Raw genomic sequence first — 25,676 nt, 5'->3', positions numbered from 1 at the left:
CCTGACCCTTTGGGAACGGTTTGATAGAAAGTCTAATATCCACCTGCACAAACATGGTGGAAGTCCCAGGTCTAATAATTTGGGCACCAATCTATGCGGAAGAATAGTATTAAATGCAGAACTAAAGTCTACAAATAACAATCTCGCGTAGTTCCCTTGCTTCTCCAAATGAGCCAGGACAGCATGTAAAGCCATTGCAACAGCATCCTCTGTGGATCTCTTTGCCTTGTACGCAAACTGGTAAGGGTCAAGTCCCACTGGCAGACAAGATAAGATGCGCTTCCTCACCAGTTTTTCAAAACATTTCATTATAATGGGTGTCAGCGCCACAGGGCGAAAATCATTCAGACTGTCTATCTTTGATGTTTTTGGCAGGGGTATAATGGTAGCAGATTTCAGACAGGGTGGAACAGTGGCTTGGGCCAGAGACTGGTTAAAAATCTTTGTAAAGATTCCTGCCAGTTGGTCCGAACAATCTCTTAGCACCCTGCCAGCCACCCCATCCGGGCCCATAGCCTTCCTCGTGTTTACCTCCTTTAATATTCGCCTCACTTCTCCCTCTTCCACCTGGCAGCATTTCTTGTAGGTAGTGACGCTAATAGCTCTGGCATCCCTGTTGGAGTCACTATTGGTGTCACCTCAAATTGGGCAAAGAAGGTATTCAACTCTCCCACCAAGGAAGCAGTACTCTCTACCACTGATGAATTCCTTGATTTATAACCAGTCAGATGTTGGACTCCCTGCCACATTTGTCTAGTATCATGATTTCTCAGATGGTCCTCAATTTTTCCTTTGTACTCTGCTTTTGCTTTCCTGATACCCCTCTTCAAGTTCGCTCTTTCTATGCCATACAATACCCGGTCCCCTGGAAACAGATCTGCAGTTGCTGAGAGGCTCCCTCAGGCCACACCGTAACCATCCGTGTTTGTATCTGGCCTTGTTTCCTGAGGGGTGTGTATACTGGTGTCAGAAGCAGGGACACATGATCTGAACCACTGAGGTGCGCCAAGGTCTTGACCTCATATGCCTGTCTAATGTTTGTGTACACCTTGTCAAGAGTATTTTCTCCTCTTGTTGCACACTCAATGTGCTGATGGAATTTTGGGAGTACTGCCCTCACATCTGTGTGATTGAAGTTCCTCGCAATAATGTGCACAGCCTCCGGGTATCTGCTCAATTTAGCATTGATGTTTTCATGCATACTGCTCATGGCCCTGCATGCATTTGCAGTTGGTGCTATGTACACCGCTGTTAACACCACTGTTGTAAATTCCCGGGGAAGATAGAAAGGTCTGCATTTAATTGTCAGAAATTCCACATCCGGAGAACAATAGGTATCCAACTTGACAGAGTCCGTACACCAGTTTTGATTTACAAAAATACACACCCACCCACCTTGTTTCTTGCCAGAATCCTGTGTCCCGTCCTTAAGTATTATCTGGAAAATGGGGTGGGAAGTCAACAAAAATAAGAGAAAATATGAAAGTGTGTTTTGACTGTGTATGTTAAAAACGTTGAAATTTAGTAAAGCATCTTTTTACCTATACAGTGGACGCTCAGGTTGCGAACATGATCTGTGTGGAATGCGTGTTCGCAACCTGCAGCGTTTGCAACCCACAGCTGCGCATCTGCACACACGTGGGTTGCAATTCGGCGCTTCTGCGCATGCACAAAGTGCGATTTAGTGCTTCTGCGCATGCGCGACCGCTGAAACCCAGAAGTAACCCGTTCTGGTACTTCCGGGTTTCGGCGGTCCATAACCCAGAAAAATGCAGACTTCTGGGTTGGTGCCTCCGGTAATGGCGGAATTCCTCTGATCGGGAGGAATTTTCCCTGTGGGAATTTGGGTCTGGCCGTCACGGCGAAGGCGGAGACCCGCAAAAAATCACAGGCGGGAGAAGCCTGTGAGCGTGGGATTTGGCGGGCACCTTTTGCGCCTCCCCTACTCGTGGAGAAACCCAGTTTTGGGGGTCCGGAGCAACGTGGGGTGAGCAGCGTGGTGCTTCGAATTGTCTGCTTCTTCCACGGAGTGAAGCCGCATTGCTGTTGCCGGAGAGCGCTGACTTTTTCCTGTGGACAATTTGATTTTAAAGTAATTACCCGTGAGTAGAGCTGAAGTGGGAGGACTGGATTTCTAAAAGTTTAATTTGGTATCGTAATGGGGAGGTTCAATACAGGAAGTCTGCCTTCCCCTTTTGTAAATAGACTGAAGCATTGAGGCTGTAAGCTGAAGCCTTGGAAAGCCTATTGTAAAGGACTAAATTTCCATCGGTAAAGAACATTAACCCCCCCCCCCTTGGGAGGCAGGAGAAGGGGGGGGGAGTTGTGAACTGAATATGCCTGCGGGAGAGAGCGAAGAGTGTTAAAATACCGCCACTCAGACCCTGGAAACGGGCTGCTAGCAGGACTGACGTTTTTTGGAAGGCTCACTGACAGCGATTAGCACGTTCGCTGACAGTTAGCTAATAAGAGAAATACATTGTTTCCACTGTCTCCGTCTGCTTTTAAAAAGGAGTAAAAGTAACTGAAAATTGAAAGTAACTTTATTGTTTGAGCTATGTTTAAAAGAGGACATTATTGACTAATATAAACGGAAACTGTTTCCCCCTAGAGGAAGCCTTTGAAACTGTTACAAGAGCTGGGCTGGGGGAATTTCCAGCTGCAAGATAAAAAGCTGTGAGACTCTGGGACTGACCTTGAATTGTTTAAGTGTTATGGCAAATGGAAAGGAAAAAATGGACTAGTCAATTCTTGAAAAAACATTAAGGTCTGGGAGGACTTGGCAGCAATCTAGGAGAGCCTCAATATCAGCCCCCCCCCCTGCTTCTTCTCCTATTGTGTTTGTAACAGTATATTCAAAATCAAGAGGTATGTCGGCAGAAGAGGCCTTAGCGGATGCATTAAGTAAGATAAATGATTCACTGGAACAGCTTAACAAGAAAACAGACGTGATAAATGCGAAAGTGGACGCTGCAACTATTAAAATTGACTTAAATACAGAAAGTATAAATAATCTGGGACAAAAGGTGAATATCAACACAGAAACAATCCAGAAATTGATACAGAAATCTATTTTGACACAGCAGACTGCGGAGGAAGCTAGGGAGAAAGCCGTTGCTGCTGAATGTAAAGTAACACAATTGGAGAGAGAGAGAGTCCCAGCCTTACAGAGGCAACTTGATGACCATGTCAACGCTTGCTATGATTGAATTTAAAGAAAAACAGACGAATTTGAGGATCAGAGCCCGACCTGAATTGGAGAAGGAAAGTTTGATAGACTTCTTCACATAGAAATTTGCTGATTTTTGGGACTTGGATTTGGGTCAAGAAGAGATTAAAACTGTGAAGCCTTCAGATTTGGAAGAGGAGGGAAAAAAGAGAAGAACAGAATAAGAGACTGTTGGCACTACCAGAAGAACCTAGAAGTACAACAGCCAAGAGTGGAAATTTTTTAAGACGTCCCGAAATACCTTTTGGATCTTAGTTCTAACTACGGAGATTTGGTTGCCCTGCTGAGAAGGAATAAAATCATCTTTAGGTGGGAGTTTCCCCAAGGTCTATTCTTCAGCTTCAAAGGAAGGAAAATAAAAATAAGATCAGTAGAAAACAAAGTAAAGTTTTTGTATAAATACGAAGAAGATCTGCAGAAGGGACTTGGAAAAGAGCTAAGAGCATCGGACAGAAGATCACCAGGTTGATGGACTATATGGAACTGGCAGAAATGACTGGCAGAATCCGAGACCAGGGAGAAGAGTCGGTGGAAGAAGAATGGAAAAAGTTTAAAGACTATTTATAGAAATATTGTAAAATTAATGAATGCTAGAAAAATGTTGGAATGAAGTTATATGGCTTTAGTAGAAATGTTATAAGGAATTAGGTATAAATAGATTATTAGAGTAGGAAAAATAAGGGTAGAATATGTTAAGAGAATTATAGGATAGAAAATAGAGGAAGATGGAAAGGGATTGCTGAAATAATTAATAGAAGTGGAATACAAAAAGGGAGGTGTGAGGAGGTCGTTGAAACAAGTGAATGTAAGATAAGATATTGAAATTGTATGATGTGTATTAAACTGTTTTTGTTTTGTCTTGTTTAGTTTATTGTGTTAGTGTTGTGTAATTTTTTTATATTGTATTGTATTGTCTTTTTTCTTCTTCTTTCCTTTTTTGTAGTGTTTAAAAGTAATAAATATTATTTTTTTAAAAAAACATAACCCGGAAAAATGCAACCTGAAGGATCTGTAACCCGAGGTATGACTGTAAGTATTTACTAAAAAAGTAGGAATCGGTGAGGAGGAAGAATAGTCTGCCTTTACAGTGATGCCCCGCAAGACGAACGCCTCGCAAGACGGAAAACCCGCTAGACGAAAGGGTTTTCCGTTTTGGAGGCGCTTCGCAAAACGAATTTCCCTATGGGCTTGCTTCGCAAGATGAAATGTCTTGCGAGTTCCTGCGGGTTTCCCCCCCCTTTTCCTAAGCCGCTAAGCCGCTTATCAGCTGATCCGCTAAAAGCCGCTAAACCACTAATAGCGCTAATCCGCTAAGCTGTCAATGGGCTTGCTTCGCAAGACGAAAAAACCGCTAGACGAAGAGAAGAAGAAGAAGAAGAAGAGTTTGGATTTGATACCCCGCCTTTCACTCCCCTTCAGGAGTCTCAAAGCAGCTAACAATCTCCTTTCCCTTCCTCCCCCACAACAAGCACTCTGTGAGGTGAGTGGGGCTGAGAGACTTCAGAGAAGTGTGACTGGCCCAAGGTCACCCAGCAGCTGCATGTGGAGGAGCAGAGACGCGAACCCAGTTCCCCAGATTACGAGACTACTGCTCTTAACCACTACACCACACTGACTCTCTCGGAACGGATTAATTTCGTCTTGCAAGGCACCACTGTATGTCTTCCACTTCATTCCCTTTTTAGGTAGCATATTACAATTGTTGTAGCTTTCCTCCCAACAGTGATGTCCTCCAAAGTACACTTGGAATTGCATTTTACCCCTCACAAAGCTATAATTCCCGACAGCCTTAATGAACTATAGTTCCCAGGATGACAGGGCAGTCTGCTTTCCAGTGTCTCGAGGGTGGGGCAGGATGAAGGTGGGGGGTGGAAGCTTCATTCCTAAAGCTTCAAACCTCAAACAGTCCAGCCCCACTAATTACAGTGGTACCTCGGGTTACATACGCTTCAGGTTACAGAGTCCGATAACCCAGAAATAGTACCTCAGGTTAAGAACTTTGCTTCAGGATGAGAACAGAAATTGTGCTTCAACGGTGCAGCAGCAGCAGGAGGCCCCATTAGCTAAAGTGGTGCTTCAGGTTAAGAACAGTTTCAGGTTAAGAACGGACCCCCGGAACGAATTAAGTACTTAACGCGAGGTACCACTGTATTATGATTTTGAGAGGAAGGTCAAGCTGGGACCTTGAATGATGACACAACCGTTTTACACGTGTTTGTTTCAACCCTATCTTACCTGATTGTTACGATGCTACCTATGGTTACATTCTGCTTCCCAGTTCTCCGGTAAGACATCAGAAAGCAGTTTTTTAAAGTCCATAAAGGGACAAGCCGCTTTACAGCCTGGCAAAATGAGCTGTTGAGGTGGAGCATCAGTACTGGTCCGATAGTACATCTTGATGGTGTGCTCACTGAAAAGAAGAAAGTCAGGTCACCCCCTGATTGGATTCCTATGTGGTCATTCTCATAAGATGCAGCCATATATTGCCCAGGGACATTGGCGCTAACTCCAGGGGGCCAGGGGGGGCGGGTACCCACAGAACCTTTGCTGTGGGTGCCTGGCCTCCACCCCTGCCCCCGCCGCCCACTATCCCTGCTGTGCACTGCTGCTGTCTGGCAATGCCCCCTCCATTTCTTTCCATCAGTGCATCTATCCTGCAATTCAAGCGTGTCCCCACCTGCCCTCTCAAGCACACCTTTGCATGCACCACAATGGGATTTGTGCAGAGGTGGCAAAACACCGAAGGACCTACATGCAAAATGCAACTGTTGCTTCAGCAGCCGCCTTATGTCTTAAGTCCATCGATGTTGCTGGACGACAACCCTGATGGCTTGTCCAGCTGTCTAGAGATGAAAGCAGCTGTAGTCCAACAACATCTGGGGACTCTAGATTGAAGAACGCTGGCACAAAGTGTGGCTCAACCCTTTCAATCCCTTTCTGTCTTTCAAAGGCAGGTACACCTCAGCCATTCACCTATGAAATGCACTTCCAATAGCATTTTGGACAGCCGGGTGTCAAGCTCAAACACAGAGGAATGCATACACTCCAACATTTCTCCAATGAAAATAGGGACGTCCCATTCCATAATGATAATTCATACCCCACACATCTTACTGGGTTGCCCCAGCCACTCTGAGCAGCTTCCAACGTACCATATTTTTTGCTCTATAGGACGCACTTTTCCCCCTCCAAAAATTAAGGGGAAATGTGTGTGCATCTTATGGAGCGAATACAGGCTCCTTGGCTTCAGCGATAGCAATGCAAAGCCTCTGAAGGACAGAAGGAGTGCTCCCTCCGTGCTCCGGAGGTTTTGCGTTGCTTTTGCTGAAGCCTGGAGAGCGAGAGGGGTTGGTGCACACCAACCCCTCTTGCTCTCCAGGCTTCAAGGATAGGTGCCTGAAGCCTTCGGAGCACAGCGCAAATTCCCGCTGCGCTCCGCAGGCTTCAGGTTCCTTTTGCTGAAGCCAGGAGAGCAAGACTCTCCTGGCTTCAGCAGAGAGGGAGAGCTGTGCAGTGTCCCTTCAGCCAAGCAGGAGGAGAAATGGAAGGGGCTCCATTTCTCCTGCCGCTTCGCTGAAGGGGCGCTGAGCAGAGAGGGGGAGATTTTTTTCTTCTTGTTCTCCCCCTGTAAAACAAGGTGCGTTCTATGGTCAGGTGCGTCCTATAGAGTGAAAAATACGGTATATAAAAACATGATAATATGTTAAACATTAAAAACAACCTTTCCCTATACAGGATTGCCTTCAGACAGCTCAGGGCTGGGATAATTCCATACCCTCCAACATTTCTCCAATGAAAATAGGGACTTTCTAAGGAAAAGTGGGCAGTTCTGGGATCAAATCAGAAACTGGGACAGCTTCTCTAAATTGGGGGTGTCCTTGGAAAATAGGAACACTTGGAGAGTCTGGGAACGCAACTTTTTTTGGACTCATTTTAGCAGTGCACAAATTGTGAGAAGAAATACTGTGTTCTGTGCAGGTTTGAGAAGGTGAGTGAATCTTGTTTACCCAATATACCATTGCTGATTATTTTATCTATGCATCAGTACTTACGCATTGTCTTCTTGATATACCTCAAAAATATGGCAAGCGGCGAAGGGAGGTAGATGTTCTTTGAAAACACCCAATGCTACCTGGAGAGCTACGAGTGTGACATCATGCTATAAAAAAGAAAATAAAGAATTCCTTACTGCTCCCATGACAGAAGTGTGTTTGTGTATAGAGTATTTAGACACTGTTAGCTCTAAGCCGGCCCGGCCCACCCATGAGGCAAGGTGAGATGACTGCCTCAGGTGGCAAGTTGCACAGGGGCAGCAGGTAACGATGTCAATCTTTATTTCCCCTTTGTTCCCCTTTGTTTCTTCACTACATTTTGTGTCCACCTCGAATCCCTGCGGCGGGGTGCGCTCCCGCTGCTCGGTCCCAGCGCCTGCCAACCTAGCAGTTCGAAAGCACCTCTGGGTGCAAGTAGATAAATAGGGACCGCTTACCAGCGGGAAGGTAAACGGCGTTTCCGTGTGCGGCTCTGGCTCGCCAGAGCAGCGATGTCACGCTGGCCACGTGACCCGGAAGTGTCTCCGGACAGCGCTGGCCCCTGGCCTCTTAAGTGAGATGGGCGCACAACCCCAGAGTCTGTCAAGACTGGCCCGTATGGGCAGGGGTACCTTTACCTTTTACCTTACCAAGTGCCAAAATGTCTTGGGCCGGCCTTAAGTTCCAAGGATGCTGTATCAGAAAAAGTCCTCCACTGTGGTCTATGACATGCGATGGATTTAATTGCAAAAGGACCCCTTTTGCAAGATTACCCAAGCAAGAATTTAAAGAGAATGAAATGTGCAGCCCCGGGGATGTAGGACCTTGTTTCAGATATTTATTCGGTATTGTTTAAACATGTAGTTACTTCATATTTGTGTTTCATTCTGCATACATCCATCTGAAATAATCTTTATGCTACTCACTCTTCTGCATATGAATCTAGGACTGTATACACATATTGTACATAAAATGTGTGTACTCCAGTCATGCAATTTATCTGCCCTAAAAAGGATTGCACAGGCAGGTCCTATGTATGAACAATGGAAAGGTAGAGTATGTCCCTGCTGGGTCTCCTTGATCTCTCAGGGGTTTTTATTGCCACCAGCCATGGAATTCTTCTGAGAGACTATCTGAGTTGGGAGTAGGGGAAGTTGTTTTGCAGTTGTTCTGTTCCAACTTGGATGGTTGTTCCCAGAAGGTGGTGCATTGGCAAGGTGGCTTGGGTGCTGTGGTTTTGATTTACCTTCCATTTTGTTTAACGTTTACAAGAAAGTACTGAGTAGGGTTATTAAGCATTTTGGAGTCAATACGCAACTCTGCTCCCTGGGGAGAGGAGGCACATGTCTATATCCAGAGCCAATAAGAAAGTAAAACTTGACAATGTGAATTATGTAAGAACCTGTCATATTCATATTGAAAAATGAATGATTTGTGGTTTGGAATACAGAATGTGAGCGGTAACAGAATGGAGAAAGCCCTTTAGCAAATACATGCCAGCACTGAAACTGACAACATGTTACAAGACACTTGGGATCTCCCCTTTCTGTCCTAGAACATGACTCCAGAATCTAGCTGAGATTTATTTATTTTTTGCATTATTGTTGTCTTTTAAGTTATACTCATGAGACCTGGTATCAGTGAGATGTTGCATTAAACTTGTATATGTGTGAGATTTCCACTTCTGTTTTGCAGAAAGAGCACACCACACCTGACCTGGGTTGGAGGGCTCTGCAGGTTTCCTAGCCTCAAGCCTCCCCATATATTCCCAAGTACAATGTACTGTGTGGGGCCCAATCCGAATCAGGAGGGCAGGGTCACAGATCAGGGGCATGGCTGCTTTCCCTTCAAATTTAAAAGTGTTAGCTTTCAACCCAACTTTTAAAATATGTGATGAACGTAATGTGAATTGAGTAGACAAATAGTGTTGCCAAACAGAAAGGGGAGCTAGAAAGGAGCAGGGAAAATGTGAGCTATAGAAGGTTTGGTCAATTTAAAAAATGTTCATACGTACAGCTGAATACATTAACATTTTTCTTCCTTTAGGAGTTTGTGTCATCTGATACAAAATTTCATTCAGAAGGAGACCTTAATGGTGATGCAAAAGAATACAAACGATGGTTAAACCAGCAATCCATTCCAAGCCTTTCACTCCCCTTTATCACTGTGATGACTCCTCCCTGCTCCCCAAAAAGCTGGGACTGAGAACATCTAACTTTATTGTTGTTGTTGTTTTCAAGGTGATACGGAATCCTAGCAATGCCCTCCAAACACAACCACTGTCACCAATAATAACGTGATCAATACATGTTGTAGAGCCTGGCTGTTTCCCACAAAGGCGTTTGCTCATCACTCTCTGGAGGGTGAAGGGAGCAGCCTAGGCCCATGCTGGACGGGTGCAGAGGTAGGCATACACACATACATGTGCTTTTGCACACATGAGTCATGTGCCCCTTGAGGTATGTGTGTCCAACCCTCAGTGCAACCCCTAAGGCAAAAAAATTAAAAAGTTAGCTGCCCCCACTTAAGATAAACAAGGATACATGCATGTCATATTGAATTTCCCCTCCTTACCTCCTTGTAGTTGTGATTTTTCTACTCGTTTGTGTACCCCAAACATGGCATGTAAAGAAAAGGCCAAAAGCTTTTCCAATTTCTCCATGGCTTGATCATCAGCCCAGTCTGGTCGATGCTGGTTATGGATTTTCTACAGTTAGGAAAAAAAGAAGGTTTTTTCCCTCCTGTGATCCATGCCCTCCCCCCCTTCACAGTTACCTCTTCTCTTGTTTCATATCTATATTTAGGAAAACCCATTACATGCCACCTTTTGGTTTATATAAAGTGGCTCACAACCACCAACAAAAACCAGAGCCGATAAAAACATGTTACAATGAGAGGAGGCTGGGGCTGGATCTACACACAGTTAAAAAAAAAAGGTGTCACATGTTTATAACACAGTTATAATGATATAGTTGACTGAGAGCCAGTGTGGTTTAGTGGTTAAGAGCTGTAGACTCGTAATCTGGTGAACCGGGTTCACGTCTCTGCTCCTCCACATGCAGCTGCTGGGTGACCTTGGGCTAGTCACACTTCTTTGAAGTCTCCCAGCCCCACTCACCTCACAGAGTGCTTGTTGTGGGGGAGGAAGGGAAAGGAGAATGTTAGCCGCTTTGAGACTCCTTAAAGGGAGTGAAAGGCGGGATATCAAATCCAAACTCTTCTTCTTCTTCTGAGTGTAGCTGAGTCCTTGGTCTGAATAAATTTCTGTGGTTCTAAGATTAGAGTTAGACTAAATACGTTTTGGGAGTCGGAGCCTTAAACGACTCCGGTGTTTAAATAAAATGACTGCTAGAGTGGTCAGCCAAGATGGATGAGCTTAGCCTGATAGATTCTCCTTTTTGGGAGAATGGGCCTTTCCATAACTAAAGAGGTGGCCCAGTATAGGTGATGCGTTGCCTGTGCCACAGAAACTAAATAGCTGGAGCTCATTATGGGACATTTATTTCGTCCCTTTCCCCTTCCCTGGTGACATAGGAGCCAACTCCTAGAGGCCACAGTCCCTTCGGGTCCCCCAATAAAATATTTGAGGGGGGTAGGCCCAAAGTTGTTAGGCATTGCCCCCAAATGGCATGTGTATGCCACACCATGTGATTGATTACGGGGGTAGGGCTTACCTGCCCCCCATATTTTATTCAAGTTGGCACCCCTGGGTCTAAACAGTAGCTTGGACCACTCTGCAGTTTCTGTTGCTATGGTGACACAAGCAGTATTGAAAACAGGGCCGCTAATCACACTGGTGGAGGAAGAGGGGTGTGGAGGGAGCGCACGCCCCTGGGGTGCATGCTAGCCCCGCCCCCACCTGCTCTCCGCCCCCTGGTGCCAGAGCATGAAGCTCTGCCATTGGCTAATCATTGTTCCACATGAAGTGCTCTCATTTGCCTTTGGTTGCCAGATCTTGTTCTAACCTATTATTTTGTTGTTGTTATTGGAGCCGGATGAGTGATAAAGTTTTATTAGAAATACCTGAACATGTAAAGCATCGTACGCCTTCCAGAGTTTGAGACTTTTATAATCCAGAACCGTCGGCAAGTCGTATCCCATGTTAGCTGCCATTTTACCTAGAAATTCCTGAAAGCGAAAGAGCAGAAGGATCAATAAATCACTAAATGCGAATGGGTATGCAGGGATCAATAGCGCCTGTTCCTGCAGGGATTGGCGTGTTATGATTTGGCAAAGTTTAACCCTGTCCTTTAATACTGTACAGGCTTTTCAAGAATAAAAGGATCAGTTTCTTCACTTCCCAGATGATGGGAAGGGAGCAAATTGGGGGCCCTTTCCCGTCATTCCGACCTGCCACTCAAAGAAAGCGGAAGGGACCCTTCATTCCCTTCTGGTATTCAGAAGGGAAGGGGAAGGGGTTAAGTACACTGACATTGGACCCTGCAAATCTGGAAGTGCTCTTGTCTTCCCTGCCAAAGCAACAAGACCATGGGTAGGCAAGCTAAGGCCTGGGGGCTGGATCCGGCCCCATCGCCTTCTAAATCCAGCCCGCGGACGGTCCGGGAATCAGTGTGTTTTTACATGAGTAGAATGTGTCCTTTTATTTAAAATGCACCTCTGGGTTATTTGTGGGACATAGGAATTCATTCATTCCCCCCCCCCCCCATATAGTCTGGCTCCCCACAAGGTCTGAGGGACAGTGGACTATCACCCTGCTGAAAAAGTTTGCTGACCCCTGAACATGACAATCTGTCTAGACATCTTTCCCTTTCGAGAAAATTTATTTTCTGTTTATTTTGCAAGCAAGTGAGAACAATAGAAATAAAACACTTCAAAGCTACATACGCAAGTACATGTGTTGCATTTTCAGATAGAGAAAGAGTTTCCCTATTGGTCAGTTGATACATCTCTAGTTTTAAGCAGCCTAGAGGAGCACTTGCACAACAAATTTTTTTTTTAAATGACCTGGAAAAAAACAGCGGCGACAAATTTGTCATGAGCAAACAGGTTTATAGTCTGGCGCCATGACGGTTTGGCTGTCAAATCAGACATTTGCTGCACATTCCTCGGGAGGTCTACTCAAAAGTAAGACCCATTGACGTCAGTGGGACTGCCTTGCAGGGACTGCAGCCTTAAAGTTACCACCTCTCCCTTTCTTACCATGTGCTTTTTCACTTCTCCCCTGACTGTTTCGGATTCAAAAGTTTCCTTTAGAAGTTGGTCATATTTCGGACATTTGGCTTTGATAGGAAAATACAGCAACTAAAATAAGAACAAATAAATAAAATGTATTAACTAACTACAAAGGCCTCCTGATGGTGTCTCCTGCCTGTGCATAATCCATGTGTCCACCCTAAATTTGGATTATGATTAATAGTCTCAGGTTGTTTTCACACATTCAGTACTTTGGCAGGCGGGAAAATGCTTAAAGCTTGATGCTGTTGAGACTCTTGAGGCTGGAGTCTGATTTCTGTTGTATTACACCTCCAACCCAGCATTAAAGGTCTAAGCCTTCTATTTTTCTCTCTTAATATATATCTCAAACTCTCTTAATATATACCTGTCTACACCTTGAATAGGTCTGTGTTCTCTCTGTTAATGTGTGTGTGTGTGCATGCGTGCATATATATATTCTCTTTTAGGTTACCATGGATTTAGCTGGAATGGTAAAGAAAAAGTGATTTATATGTGTTGTATGTGCGATATAATATTGTGCCACCAGGAGGCGACATGGAGTCCTGTTTTTCTCTACCTGTTTTCCCTGTTTAAATTGACCACACTTTAAGCTGAAACGCTTCTTTGATGTGTGTGGATCCAGCCCATGTTTTCATTGCACAGGGAGCAGGAAAGGTTAAAAATACCACACGTTTCCTTACCCTTTCCTCTAAACGAGGCACAGTATGAACTGGAATTGGTTGCCAAAGGATCTCTTTGTTCCAGATTTGGTTTCCTTTAGGAGGAAAGAGTCCGGCCAGATTGGCTTGAGCGCTCATTATGGTTCGATCAGTATCTGTACTTCGGACATAAATCTAGAGAGCGGAAAAAAGGAAAAGTGTAGTTATAGGATAGTGTTGTTGTTTTTTTTGATCCTACAACAGAAGGTATAATTCTAAGTAAAGTTGATTTGAATCCCAGTAAAATACTCTCTTGGGGAGACTTGGACATTAAGCATATACCCCAAAAAGAAACAGAAGAAAGAACAACATTTGAGAATCATTGGTGAATATTTCTTCCCTTTTTCTGCCAGGAGCCATGAGGTAGATTTGACTGACAGGCCACCTGTTCCTGCGTGTTCACTTTGTTGTGAGGGCTGGCGAGTTCATGTGGGTATGTGAAAGTGTGAGTCATGTCACTGGACTTCACAACTCATTTTTTCAGAACACAAACCATAGCAGTTCATAACATGTGCCTTAAAATGTGGCGGGCATTGGAACCCAATCCTTCTCCAGCTTTTGGTTTAGCCCAAGCCGGTGAAGAACCCCCTTCTCTTCCTCAATCACCAAATGCTGGGAAATGTCAATGATTTCTGGGGCTTATTCCCCAGTGTTGTTCTTATTCTTTTTGTTGTGAGTGTTATAATTTTAATTTATTCCCTGCCCTTCACCGTAAGGTCCCAGGGGACGTTACAACAATAATGGGGGTGGGTCAGAAAGGACCAAAGAAGAGGAGGACATGGGAAAAGAAAGAGAGGGGCCTTCACCTTCTTTCCTCTGCAGCCATGCTGATAACAGAGGAGGAAGCATGGAAACAGACATATTTGACAGCAGTCCCTGACACTGCTGTTGGACAAGGAGATTAGGGGCACATGGGGATTGCAACTGTGAGTAAGTTTAGAACCCCAAAGGGAAATCATTTGTCGTTCCCTCGACACACATTCTCCACTTCTGCTTGTATTTGCTTGTCCCGATTTAAATAGCATGGGGGAAACTCATCTGTTATGTTTCCATAAATGTTACTGCTAAATGAACAGGGGGAAAGTCTCTTGTTAGTTCGAATACTTGCTTCCTTTCGGTTGTAGTCAGTACTTAAGAAGCCCTCATATCTCTTCCTTATGAATTGGCCCAATTCGTACTGCTGCTGCATTCCAAGCTGAGGGGAAAATAAAAGAAAAGTAGGCATGTAAAACTGATTGATAACATTTGGCTGCCCATTCCGAGGATAAAGACTTTGTGTATTCTAGGATGACAACGTTGCTTGTACATTACAGCATCATGAAAAAGCTAAGCTCTGTTCTTTTTCACAACTTCAGGACAACAGCAAGGTTAACACCTGTATTTAGATTCTGTTAACTTAAAAAAATAAATAAAAATAAAACTTTTGGAGTATATTTTGATTAATTAGTATCTTAAGGAGCGTGAAATAAATGTAAACAAATCAAACAAAATATGCTTCCATTTCTAAGAGCAGCTATCAAACCTTTGTGAGTTGTGCGAATCCTTGTGGCCAAGCATCTTCGTTGACAACATTAGTGGGAAAAGATGAAAGTGGGCTTCTGTCGCCATGTCGGTAAACCTAGTAAAATGGTTCAGAGACTGTATTAGCTTTCAGAGAAACTAGAATTGTTTGCAATTTATCTGAATTAGACATTCGCTTTCTTGCCATAGCTCTAAAAATCAATATGACTATTTAATGAGGACATGCTGCAGATCACCTGGATAAAAGTGATGGGTTTGGAAACCCCTATTCTAGAGCTAACAGATTTACAAAATAAAAGGCTGCCAAGAATACAGTTCTGTGCTGCAAATTATAAGTAATAATTTACATGCAACTATACTGGTGCTCATCCATAAAAAGGAAGAAAAGAAGAATGGAACATTTTCTTATACTCAAAATACATATACATTGCAAAATCAGCTCCCTGTCTCTCTTGAATTTATATTCAGGTTCAAGCAGAATATTCCATGCACTGTGTGTTCTCCACAAAGTTAGCCACTTTAAAGTCAATTAAGCAAATGTTTGCTCAAGCTCTAGCGTATTTACTTACTTGTTTGATTTGACATTTTTATTCCCTGTCCTTCAGACAGTGCTTTTTTGTGTGATCGTACTCAGAAGTTCATGATCATCATCTCTCTCTGTCTGCTTCAGCCATTTTGTGCTGACACCCACAACACTTTTTATCAATATATGAGTACTGCAACCTCATTTTTTACACCCCCTCTCAAAGCGCTGTGGTTTAGCATAGCCTTACTTTACCTGGTTCCTTCCCCCCTTTTTGACTACAACTCCCATCATCCCTGAACTTGGGCCATGCTGGCTGGGTTTGATGGGAATTGCTGTCTAAAGTAGCAAGTTAGGGAAAGCTGGTTTAATATCTGCACAAGTCTTCTCCGTCCCACTCTTCCTCCCAAGGAACTGCAAGGAAAAAATCAGAAACATTTGCTTCCTTTTTCAACCTAGGCTTAAACTGAGAGTTACAGATTATGGTTTTGCTGAATGACCAAGAGTCATAAACCATGGGTTTGAAGTAAACTGTTAAGGGCAAAGCATGGTTAAAACCAGCCACCGTTCGCCTCAGTTTGGAAAAAAAGATGAACTGCAGTTAGTCGAACATGGAAGTAAATGCTTCCAGCTGTGATGGAGGAGGAAAGGGAATGGGGGACTGAGACCTGGGAGAAGAAGCGGTGGAAGAGGACTGGAAGAAGTTTAAGGACTATCTGCAGAAATACTGCAAAGTTTATGAATGCTAAAATGATGTTGGATATAAAAATAATATGGCATTAGTGATACAGTGTTAAAAAGTATGCAAAAGTGTAATAGAAAAAGGGTGAAAGACCAAAGTCATATTATGTCAAAAGTAAATAATATGCTAAAGGTGTTTAAACATAAGGAGGAAAGATCGGAGACATAATTGATTTTAATAATTAGAAATGAGTTTCTAAAGAGGGTAAGGATTTGCTGTATCTGATTGGACAAAGAGGAACAGAAAAAAGGGAGGCGCGAGGAAGTCAAGAAAGAAATTTTTGTAAACATGAATTTAAAAATTGGAGTTTTTATTTTTCTTTTTTTTCTTTTTTTAATGGATGGAATTTTCTTCTTTCTGTATTTTGCTCTTTTCATCTGGTTTATGTGTATTTGTGATTGTTTTTGTTGTTCTGTATTTTTGTGATGTTTCTTCTTTTTCTGTAAAAACAAATAAATATATTTTTTTTAAAAAAAGGAAAGGGAATGGGGGAATTACAAACCCAATATTCATTCATGCAGTACTTAACCATAGTTTTGTATCACATCTGAATGCAGGCACCAGAAACACAGATACTGCAAGTCACTTTGCATGTTTTCATGCTCTGGTTGCCTCCAGGATAGACTATTACAATGCAGTGCACAAGGGTTGCCTCTGAAGACTGTGTGGAGATTGCTTCTCCAATATAATGCATTTTGTATGTGAGCTGGATAACTACATTGCAAAATTCAGAAAAATGTGAATTTACAAGGATAGCTGTTTTTCAGCTGCCATCATAGGAGCCAACTTCAGCCACTCCTCAATAAAATATTTGAGGGGGCTGCCCCCCCCAAAGTTGCTGAGCATTGCCATTCAAATAGTGTGTGTGTGCAGTGTCATGTGACCGCTTATGTGGGGTGGGGCTTATCTGGGCCCCCCAATATTTTATTCAAGATGGCATCCCTGGTTCAGAAACTGAAATGAAAAATGAATTGAATTTTGCCCCAGTGACAACATAGAAATAAACTGGCTTTATATGCCTATTTGATCAGATCCACGATGTGTTCTGTGAAGGTGGTACACAATGCTGTAAAGGTAAAGATAAAGGGACCCCTGACCATTAGGTCCAGTCCGTGACCGACTCTGGGGTTGCGGTGCTCATCTCGCTTTACTGGCTGAGGGAGCTGGCGTACAGCTTCTGGGTCATGTGGCCAGCATGACTAAGCCGCTTCTGGCGAACCAGAGCAGCACACGGAAACAACGTTTACCTTCCCACCGGAGCGGTACCTATTTATCTACTTGCACATGACGTGCTTTCGAACTGCTAGGTTGACAGGAGCAGGGACCGAGCAACGGGAGCTCACCCTGTCATGGGGATTCGAACCGCCGACCTTCTGATTGGCAAGTCCTAGGCTCTGTTGTTTAACCCACAGCGCCACCCATGTCCCTACACAGTGCTATGGCTGGGTGCTAATTGACTCTCAAAACACTCCATTCTGTTTGTGAGCAAAGGAATTGGGGGACAATTTTACCAAGTTTCTCCTGGGGAAGGAAAATTCCTCCCAACGGTGTCTTGGGAAGGAGGGCTCAGCAGCAGCAACATCACCGCATTCATTTTCTCCTCTCTTTCTTGGAGCAAATGCGTTGGAAGCCTGGCCACCATTTTGCATGCTCTGCAATGCCCTGGACTGAACATCATTCCCAGGCATTGTGTAGGAAGAAAGAATTATGCAAAATGGCCTTCCTCCCTGCCTGCCCCCCCCCCAAGGGAGGGGATGAGAAAATAAAAATATCTGAAATCATCTTTGAAATAAGACTATTGCACCTCAGCTGTACAAAAGGCACATTATTATTCATGGAATCAGGCTATAGAAAGAGGAATTGCACAAATCTGCAATGTCAAAGTCATTGCGTGGACAGGCGGAGTCCCCAGATCCCGAGTGGTCCCCCCCGTCATGTGGAATAACGACTCTAGACAACGTGCTATGGGATTAAATTGGCCACAACTTTATTAAATTTCAAATGTGGGTAGACCTTGGCTCAGGCATTGGGCGTTCTCCCTCCCTAGTCCCCAGCCGGGGACCTAGGGAGCATCAGGGTTATCCAGTGTGTGTGGGGGGGATGGGCCGGCTCTGGAGAACATATGTTCAAGCAGAGATAGCCGCCCCCGTTACGCCGCCGCAGGGGAGAGCAATGACGACCTTTCGGCGTACGGCCAAAGCCTCCCTTCAAAAATCCCTTTAACGGGGAACCCTGGTATCGCCGCCGCAAAGAGGAAGATGGACTAAAGGATTCCGCCCAAGGCCTGATACCGCCAAAGTTGTGACGTTTTGCTACGGGAAAGGCGAAACCTGCCAATGCAGGGAAATTCCTTTCCGGCCCTTTAACAGCGACCTTATCGTAGCAGCGCCCGCATACCTGTGGAGACAGGTTAACCTGCAAAACCTATGAAGAAAAGTTAACCTGCAAAAGAAGACATTAACTGAGGGTGGGTAGGGTGGGAGAAGCTCTGGAGCCAAGTGAGGATTAACAAGTAAGATCCACTCTCTATTGTGTGGGCAGGTAATCCCTCCCCTTACCTGGCCTGGTTTCCCTGGCAACGCTTCCCCCAGGTGGGATTGGACAACTCACTGGGGTTAGGCGGGGACCTCCAGGTATCCCACCTGAGGGAAGGCAAAGCCTATGCTGATGGGGCCACTCCAGATCCAGGGCTGCACGCGTCCACGCAAAAGGCGCCCCCCGTTTTAAGTGGGGAGCGGTCATTGTTAGCAATGAAAAGAAGACCTCACGCTTACCAACACAACAAACTGCAGTTCCCTTCCTGTGATACTCGGGAGAAGCAGACCCAAGAACAGGACGAAGAAGGCGAAGCCACAGCTATTGAAACTGTGTAGCAGATGCATCACTGACCTCGTTGCTCCCGGCAGTAATTATGAATTGCCTAGTTAGTGAAGGTGGGAAGGGGAAAAGTTGTGTTTTATAAAGAGCAAACCAAGGGGTGGAGACTCTCTCTAAATCTCTAAATCGGCTCTGGATCCATTCCAGTCCGGCCTCCGCGCTGGTCATGGGACCGAGACGGCTCTGGTCGCCCTAACAGATGATTTCCGCAGGCAGCTGGATTGAGGCGGGTTGGGGCTGCTGATTCTTCTAGACCTGTCAGCAGCCTTCGACATGGTCGATCACGAACTCCTGGACCACCGCCTTGCCGACGTGGGGATCCAGGGCATAGTCCTTCAATGGCTGCGCTCGTTTCTCTCTGGTCGGGGACAGAGGGTGGCGCTTGGGGGCGCAAATTACAGCTATAGCAAAGGCGGCATTTTTTCATCTCCGCCAAGCTAAGCAGTTGGCCCCTTATCTCTCTCGCCCTGACCTAGCCACTGTGATCCACGCGACGGTCACCTCCAGAATGGATTATTGTAACTTGCTCTATGTGGGGCTGCCCTTGAGACTGACCCAGAAACTCCAGCGGGTGCAGAATGCCGCGGCGAGACTCCTTATGGGGTCTTCACTGCGAGATCACATTCATTCGGTACTATACCAGCTGCCCTGGCTCCCGGTGGAGTGCAGGATCAGGTTTAAGGTGCTGGTTTTAACCTTTAAAGCCCTATACGGCCTAGGACCCTCGTACCTACGGGACCGCCTCTCCTGGTATGCCCCACAGAGGAACCTACGGTCTGCAAATAAAAACATCCTGAAGGTCCCAGGCCACAGAGAGGTTAGGCTGGCCTCAACTAGAGCCAGGGCTTTCTCGGCTACGGCTCCAATCTGGTGGAATGCTCTGTCACAAGAGACTAGGGCCTGACATCTTTCCGCAGGGCCTGCAAGACAGAGTTGTTCCACCAGGCCTTTGGTCAGGGCGCAGCCTGACTCCCTCCTCTGGCAACCTGCACAGAATTTTGCTTAACGGTTGCCATCAATTTGATTTTAATTAATTTTTAGCATGAAATGTTGTTGTTGTTTTTTAATGAATATTTATTGGCATTTTCAATAACAAATCAAAACAAAAAAATAGACAAAAAGTAACAAAAATACAAAAATACAAAGCTTAAAAACAATTAAAAACATAAAATTTCCATTGCTTATTTTCATTTAACTTCTTTTTCAGACCTCCTCACACCTCCCCTTCTTGTATTCCAATTTAAATTATTAACTCAGCAAGTCCTTATTACTTATTTTTCAACTTTAACTTAATAATTTATTTTAGCATATTGTTATTTTACTTTTCCTCTTTCTTCCATTTCCTCAATTTATTTTTGCAAACCTTATTTTCATTTCATTTTGACCATTTTAAAAACCAGTTTTAACTTATCCAAACTTAAACATCAATACTTATACATCATTACTTATTCTTAACTATTTTTCCTAAAGTCGACCAAAATTTCCCTTCCACGGCTTTCCCAAATTCCATACAAATAACAAAACAAAATAAAAACAAAGCAAATTATAATTATATACCCTTTGGATTCCGAGACTCCACCCACCCCTTTCCCGGTTTCAGTCCCCAACAAGTGTTCATCAGTCTAATATACTGTTTAGCCTGGAGATCTCACGTCCGAGGCTTTTAAATCTCTTTCAGTTCCTCTCTGCCGGCCTTTTTGATAGTCCTTAATGTTAAACCCCAAATCTCAGAGGAGCTCCGGCCCAACAGGATCCATGTTTTTTCCAACCAGCCCTCCATGCTTAAAGGTAAATGAAATGTTTTCAGAATATTGGATTATTTGATTGTTTGATTATTTGATTGTTGTTAGCCGCCCTGAGCCCGGCTTCGGCTGGGGAGGGTGGGATATAAATAAAATTTATTTTTATTATTATTATTATTATTATTATTATTATTATTATTATTATTTGATCTTAGAGTTTAACTTGATGGCTACTGATTTATGTATTTTTGTAATATAGTCAAGGACTGAAAAGGAAATGCCAAATTGTGTAGGACTGGAGGACCACACTTGCCTGGAGGCTGTGCCCCATGGTTTTTCTCCAAAAGCAAGGACATTTAGGTCTCTGCTTATGGGCAGGGAACCAAAGATAATGGGGAGGTTGCAGTCTCAGACTTCCAGGAAGAACATCAGGCAGAGGAGGAGGGGTCAAATTCTGTAGGGCTGGAGGACCACACTCGCCACCCAACAGATGCCCGGAGGCTGTGCCCCATGATTCTTCTCCAAAAGGAAGGACATTCTAGTCTCTGCTAATGGCTGGGCAGGCAGCAATACACCAGTGGCTGTTCCTGGTTGCTAGTGCGCGTAATAAGTTATCCAGGACCGAGGTACAGATATGAAAGTGATGGGAGCAACCATAGACCAAGCGTATCGATAAGATATTCTGCATAGATAGCTATGCATAGAATCTCACAGTCTCACTTGAAGTATTCGCATGGACAAATAATCATGGACATCAAGGTTCCACAGCATGGTCAGTCAAGGAGGACATCAGCACAACACAATACCATTAGCTCCATAGATTAAGTGCTCATTGAACAAGAGAATGTTAAAAAGTTTATTGCCAAGGGGAAACAACCACCAGTGGGCCATAATGGCATTAACCCTTTGCAGAAATTGAACTCAGACATCTAAGTTGTCATGACTGCCTCCTATGGGAACCCCTTCTTCTCCTTCCGTGGTTCAGTTTGCATGCCATACATCCCTGTATAACCTAAACCACTGAATATTCCATTGTTACACCCATCAAAACTTATTTACACTGTTGAATTTATCTTAATGCTACCAGCGTTTCTAAGTATACACAATTTTCACCCAGATATTCAATAAACATTTTCCAATCTTCTTTAAACGTATGTTCTCTTGTTCTATATGTTAAGTCTGCTGGCTGCATATATTCCACCAGTTTAAGTTGCCGCTCTTCTTTGGTTGGGACCTCGCTCGTTTTCCATTTTTGGGCTAACAAAACATGGGTTGCAGTAGTGGCATACATAAATAACGTCTGGGAATCTGACACCTGGGAATTTCCATCTGAATTATCCCCAACAAAAAGGACTCTGGTTTTTTGGGGGGGAGGGGGAGTACTTTAAAACATTTTTTTTCAGGTCATTATAAATTATTTCCCAGTACTCTTTTATAAGTCCACCACATATGATAGAACACCATGAGTGCTCACTGGAAGGACAGATCCTGAAGCTGAGACTCCAATACTTTGGCCACCTCATGAGAAGAGAAGACTCCCTGGAAAAGACCCTGATATTGGGAAAGATGGAGGGCACAAGGAGAAGGGGAGGACAGAGGATGAGATGGTTGGACAGTGTTATCGAAGCTACAAACATGAGTTTGACCAAACTGTGGGAGGCAGTGCAAGACCCTGATATTGGGAAAGATGGAGGGCACAAGGAGAAGGGGAGGACAGCGGATGAGATGGTTGGACAGTGTTATCGAAGCTACCAGCATGAGTCTGAGCAAACTGTGGGAGGCAGTGCAAGACAGGAGTGCCTGGAGTGCTCTGGTCCATGGGGTCACGAAGAGTCGGACACGACTAAACGACTAAACAACAACAATATCCTGAACCTCATTGCATCTCCAGATGTACTTCCACATATCTGTCCGGATTCTTCCAGCATTAATCTCCATTGGATGTCCATGAGTTCTACTGTTAGGAGAGAGAGTGATGGAGAAACTGTTCCCTAGCCACTATATCTATGCAATGAATAATTTTATAAACTTCTCTCATGTTACCTCTCAGTCACCTTTTCGCTATACTAAAAACTTTCTTCAGAGGTGAGTCACTTGATTATTTTGGTTGCCCTATTCTGAACCCCTTCCAACTCTGCAATACCCTTTGTGAGGTTTTTGTACACAGTATTCAAAATGACTGGCCAAAATTCAAATTACAGCTAGTGGGAACTCCCGCCATTCTAAGCAGCTGACCTGGGGATCGCCCAGACCAGCGGTGCTCCCTGAGGCTCAGAGCCCACCACTAAGAGCATGGGTAGGCAAGCTAAGGCCTGGGGGCTGGATCCGGCCCAATTGCGTTCTAAATCTGGCCCGCGGACGATCCAGGAATCAGCGTGTTTTTACATGAGTAGAATGTGTCCTTTTATTTAAAATGCATCTCTGGGCTATTTGTGGGGCATTGGAAATCTTTCATTCCCCCCCTCCAAAATATAGTCTGGCTCCCTACAAGGTCTGAGGGACAGTAGACCGGCCCCCTGTTGACCCCTGACTAAGAGCCACAACTGCCACCCATCCCAGGACTGGGTAAGCAGCCATTATAAACACAAGGTCTTGTTCCTGATCATTCCCCACCAGTTCAGACCCCATAAGTATAAATGTGAAATTAAGATTTTTTTAATGCCAGCATACATCACTTTCCACTTGTTTACACTGAACTGCATTTTACATTTAATTGCCCACCCACTAAGTTTGGAGAGGTCCTTTTGAAGCTCTTCACAATCTCTTTTGGGTTTAACAACCCTGAACATTTTAGTCTCCTTGGCAAACATTGCCACCTCACTTGGCAATCACATACCATCAGCCCTTGAAGTGTTTAAAGCTAAACCCCAAGCACAGTTATTATACGGGGCTCAGATTTGGACAGGCACTCACCTTGGATTTACAGAAGCTGTTCAATCTAAGTTCCTAAGGCAATTCCCCCCCTGTTTCATCCTGTGTTCCAAATGCTTCATTGAACTTGGAGGCTAATCTCCCCTCTGTTGAATTACAGATTTGGCGTAGGACATTTAATTATTGACTTCGGCTAAATTTAAACCCCACTGATCTACTACCCTTAGTATCGCAAGATGGTCATGAGAGTGCTTGGACTAAAATTGTCAACCAAAAGCTTTACTTTTCAGGTTTAACAACAGTTGTTAATATTGGGGCTTCAGTAAAGCAAATAATTTAATTAGACAGTGCCTATATGATATTGAGCGACAGAATAATTTGGCCACAATAAGGAAATTTTGTCCATGGTATGATTATTTTCTACCTAGTCATTCTGACATGTTGGCACCCTCTTGGCAAAATTTAACAGTTCCAAAATACAGACGCGCTTTCACTTTCACAAGATTGAATATGCTGCCTTCGGCTGTATTTGAGGGTCGATTTCAAAAAATTCCACTGGGAAAATGGTTTTGCCCATGTGGAGATGGCAGTATTGAGTCAGTGGCTCATGTGTTTCTGGCTTGCATGCTTCATAAAGAATTTGAGAAGTGAGGTTGTTACCCCTCTATTATTGTTGCTCAACCATTGCTACCGTGTCCTTTCTTTGAGCAGATCAAGATGACAGCAAAAACTGTAAGGTTTTTTTAGCAGGGGAAATTAGAATAAGATCTATTATTTGATTATTGATGTAAACCTCCAAAATGTATTTTGTACAGTTAAGTTTTTGCCTCTATCTTCAGTACATTTTATTTTATTTTATTGCAATGGCTAGTGGCTGATGCAAATAAAGATTCTTCTGATCTTGCCACCTCACTGCTCACCCGTAACACTGCTGCTTAACAGATTCCTGATCCGGAGAGGACTTCTCCTCTTGTTGCGTGATTGCTAAGCTTACTCAGGAGTATTTGGTGAGGTAGCTTGGCGAGAGCTTTTTTGAAAGGACATAGGCATCCATTATGGTCACAATCATGCTCCTTAGTTAATAGAGGGCAACTAAGGACAGCAAGACCGGAACTGAGTGTTCCTGGTTGTTAGGGTGATAGAGGTTATAATATTTTTCTATATCTGTGGTGTTTATTTTAAATTACGTTAAAAGTCCATCTGCTGTTTGTATTCATGGTTGCCTCCAACCTTTTACATGATTGTACTGTTCTCTGAGGCAAAGCAAGAGACCACCAGCTTCTGAGGTGATTTCTTAATTATTTATTCTCGGCCCATCAGACTTTCCCATTTGGCCCATGAAGCTGTTTTGGGCAAACCATAGCCACTCGCCCTATGCCTGATGTCATGCAGGTGAGGGCAGGGCTTGCCTGCCCCCCAAAGCGCCTGAAAACCGGGCACCTTCCCCTGCCCAATTCCATCACTTTAGGAGCAAGAGGGCCCTTTAATTCAAATCACCAATCTCCTTTTGCTTGGCAAAGGTTCTCTCAAACCCTATTTGCCTTATAGGCTCCCCAGTTCTAGGTTCCTAGAACCTCAAACATTCTCCCAACTACTGGTATTCTGCTGCCACCATGTAAACATTAATATCTCTGACTGACTTTGCCACAGCAAATATGTTCTCAGATATGTTCTCTTGAACTGGAGCACCTTTGACTTGTTTGGATTAAGGTGCATGTGCCAAAGCTACGAACCCTTCAGAAAGGCAGAACCGTCATGCCAAAATGATCTACACCTGCGGAGATCATGATACTGTTCGGTTCTACTCCCCTCTCTCCCAAAAAATCAGGTTGGGCAAGGTCTAGAAAGAGACCATAGGAACACAGAAAAAGCACAGAAGAACAATGTCATATAGGTAAAGGTAAAGGACCCCTGGACAGTTAAGTTCAGTCAAAGGCGACTATGGGGTGTGGTGCTCATCTCGCTTTCAGGCCGAGGGAGCTGGCATTTGCCCATTGACAGCTTTGCGGGTCACGTGGCCAGCAGGACTAAACCACTTCTGGCACAACGGGACACCGTGACGGAAACCAGAGCGCACAGAAATGCCATTTACCTTCCCGCTGCAGGGGTACTTGTTTATCTACTTGAACTGGTGTGCTTTCGAGCTGCTAGGTTGGCAGGAGCTGGAACAGAGCAATGGGAGCTCACCCCATCGTGGGGATTTGAATCACCAATCTTCTGATCAGCAAGCCCAAGAGGCTCAGTGG

General features: G+C 44.3%; 2 protein-coding genes across 4 annotated transcripts in view; one reads left to right on the top strand and one right to left on the bottom strand.

The window, feature by feature from the left end:
* The window catches only part of NPHP3 (nephrocystin 3), a 224,095-nt gene extending 198,676 nt beyond the window's left edge, over positions 1-25,419 (top strand). For all 3 annotated transcript variants that reach the window (XM_079947171.1, XM_079947170.1, XM_079947169.1), the window contains one exon: positions 25,331-25,419. The gene's annotated coding sequence lies outside the window, so the exon portion shown is untranslated. The remainder of the gene's footprint in view (positions 1-25,330) is intronic.
* LOC307199503 (prostatic acid phosphatase-like) lies at positions 5,478-13,283 on the bottom strand. The gene is made up of 7 exons (XM_079947436.1): positions 13,137-13,283; positions 12,421-12,522; positions 11,284-11,388; positions 9,835-9,967; positions 9,275-9,348; positions 7,282-7,388; positions 5,478-5,639 (listed from the first exon to the last, which is right to left on the bottom strand). Exons 1-7 carry the CDS (start codon positions 13,251-13,253, stop codon positions 5,480-5,482), a joined length of 798 nt encoding a protein of 265 aa, XP_079803562.1. The 5' UTR covers positions 13,254-13,283; the 3' UTR covers positions 5,478-5,479.
* Positions 25,420-25,676: the final 257 nt, after the last annotated feature.

Source organism: Podarcis cretensis (assembly GCF_951804945.1).
Source record: "Podarcis cretensis genome assembly, chromosome: 12".
Lineage (NCBI taxonomy): Eukaryota > Metazoa > Chordata > Lepidosauria > Squamata > Lacertidae > Podarcis > Podarcis cretensis.
Note: the sequence above shows the minus strand (reverse complement) of the source record. Positions and strands in the feature narration are given on the sequence as shown.

What these genes read in the sequence shown, in the direction of transcription:
- LOC307199503 (XM_079947436.1), bottom strand. Translation starts at nt 13,253, where the DNA reads ATGAGCGCTCAAGCCAATCTGGCCGGACTCTTTCCTCCTAAAGGAAAC. An exon ending in TGCCTCGTTTAGAGGAAAGG is followed by an intron (nt 12,523 to 13,136) that starts GTAAGGAAACGT and finishes TTCTTATTTTAG; the next exon opens with TTGCTGTATTTTCCTATCAA. An exon ending in GAGAAGTGAAAAAGCACATG is followed by an intron (nt 11,389 to 12,420) that starts GTAAGAAAGGGA and finishes TTTCGCTTTCAG; the next exon opens with GAATTTCTAGGTAAAATGGC.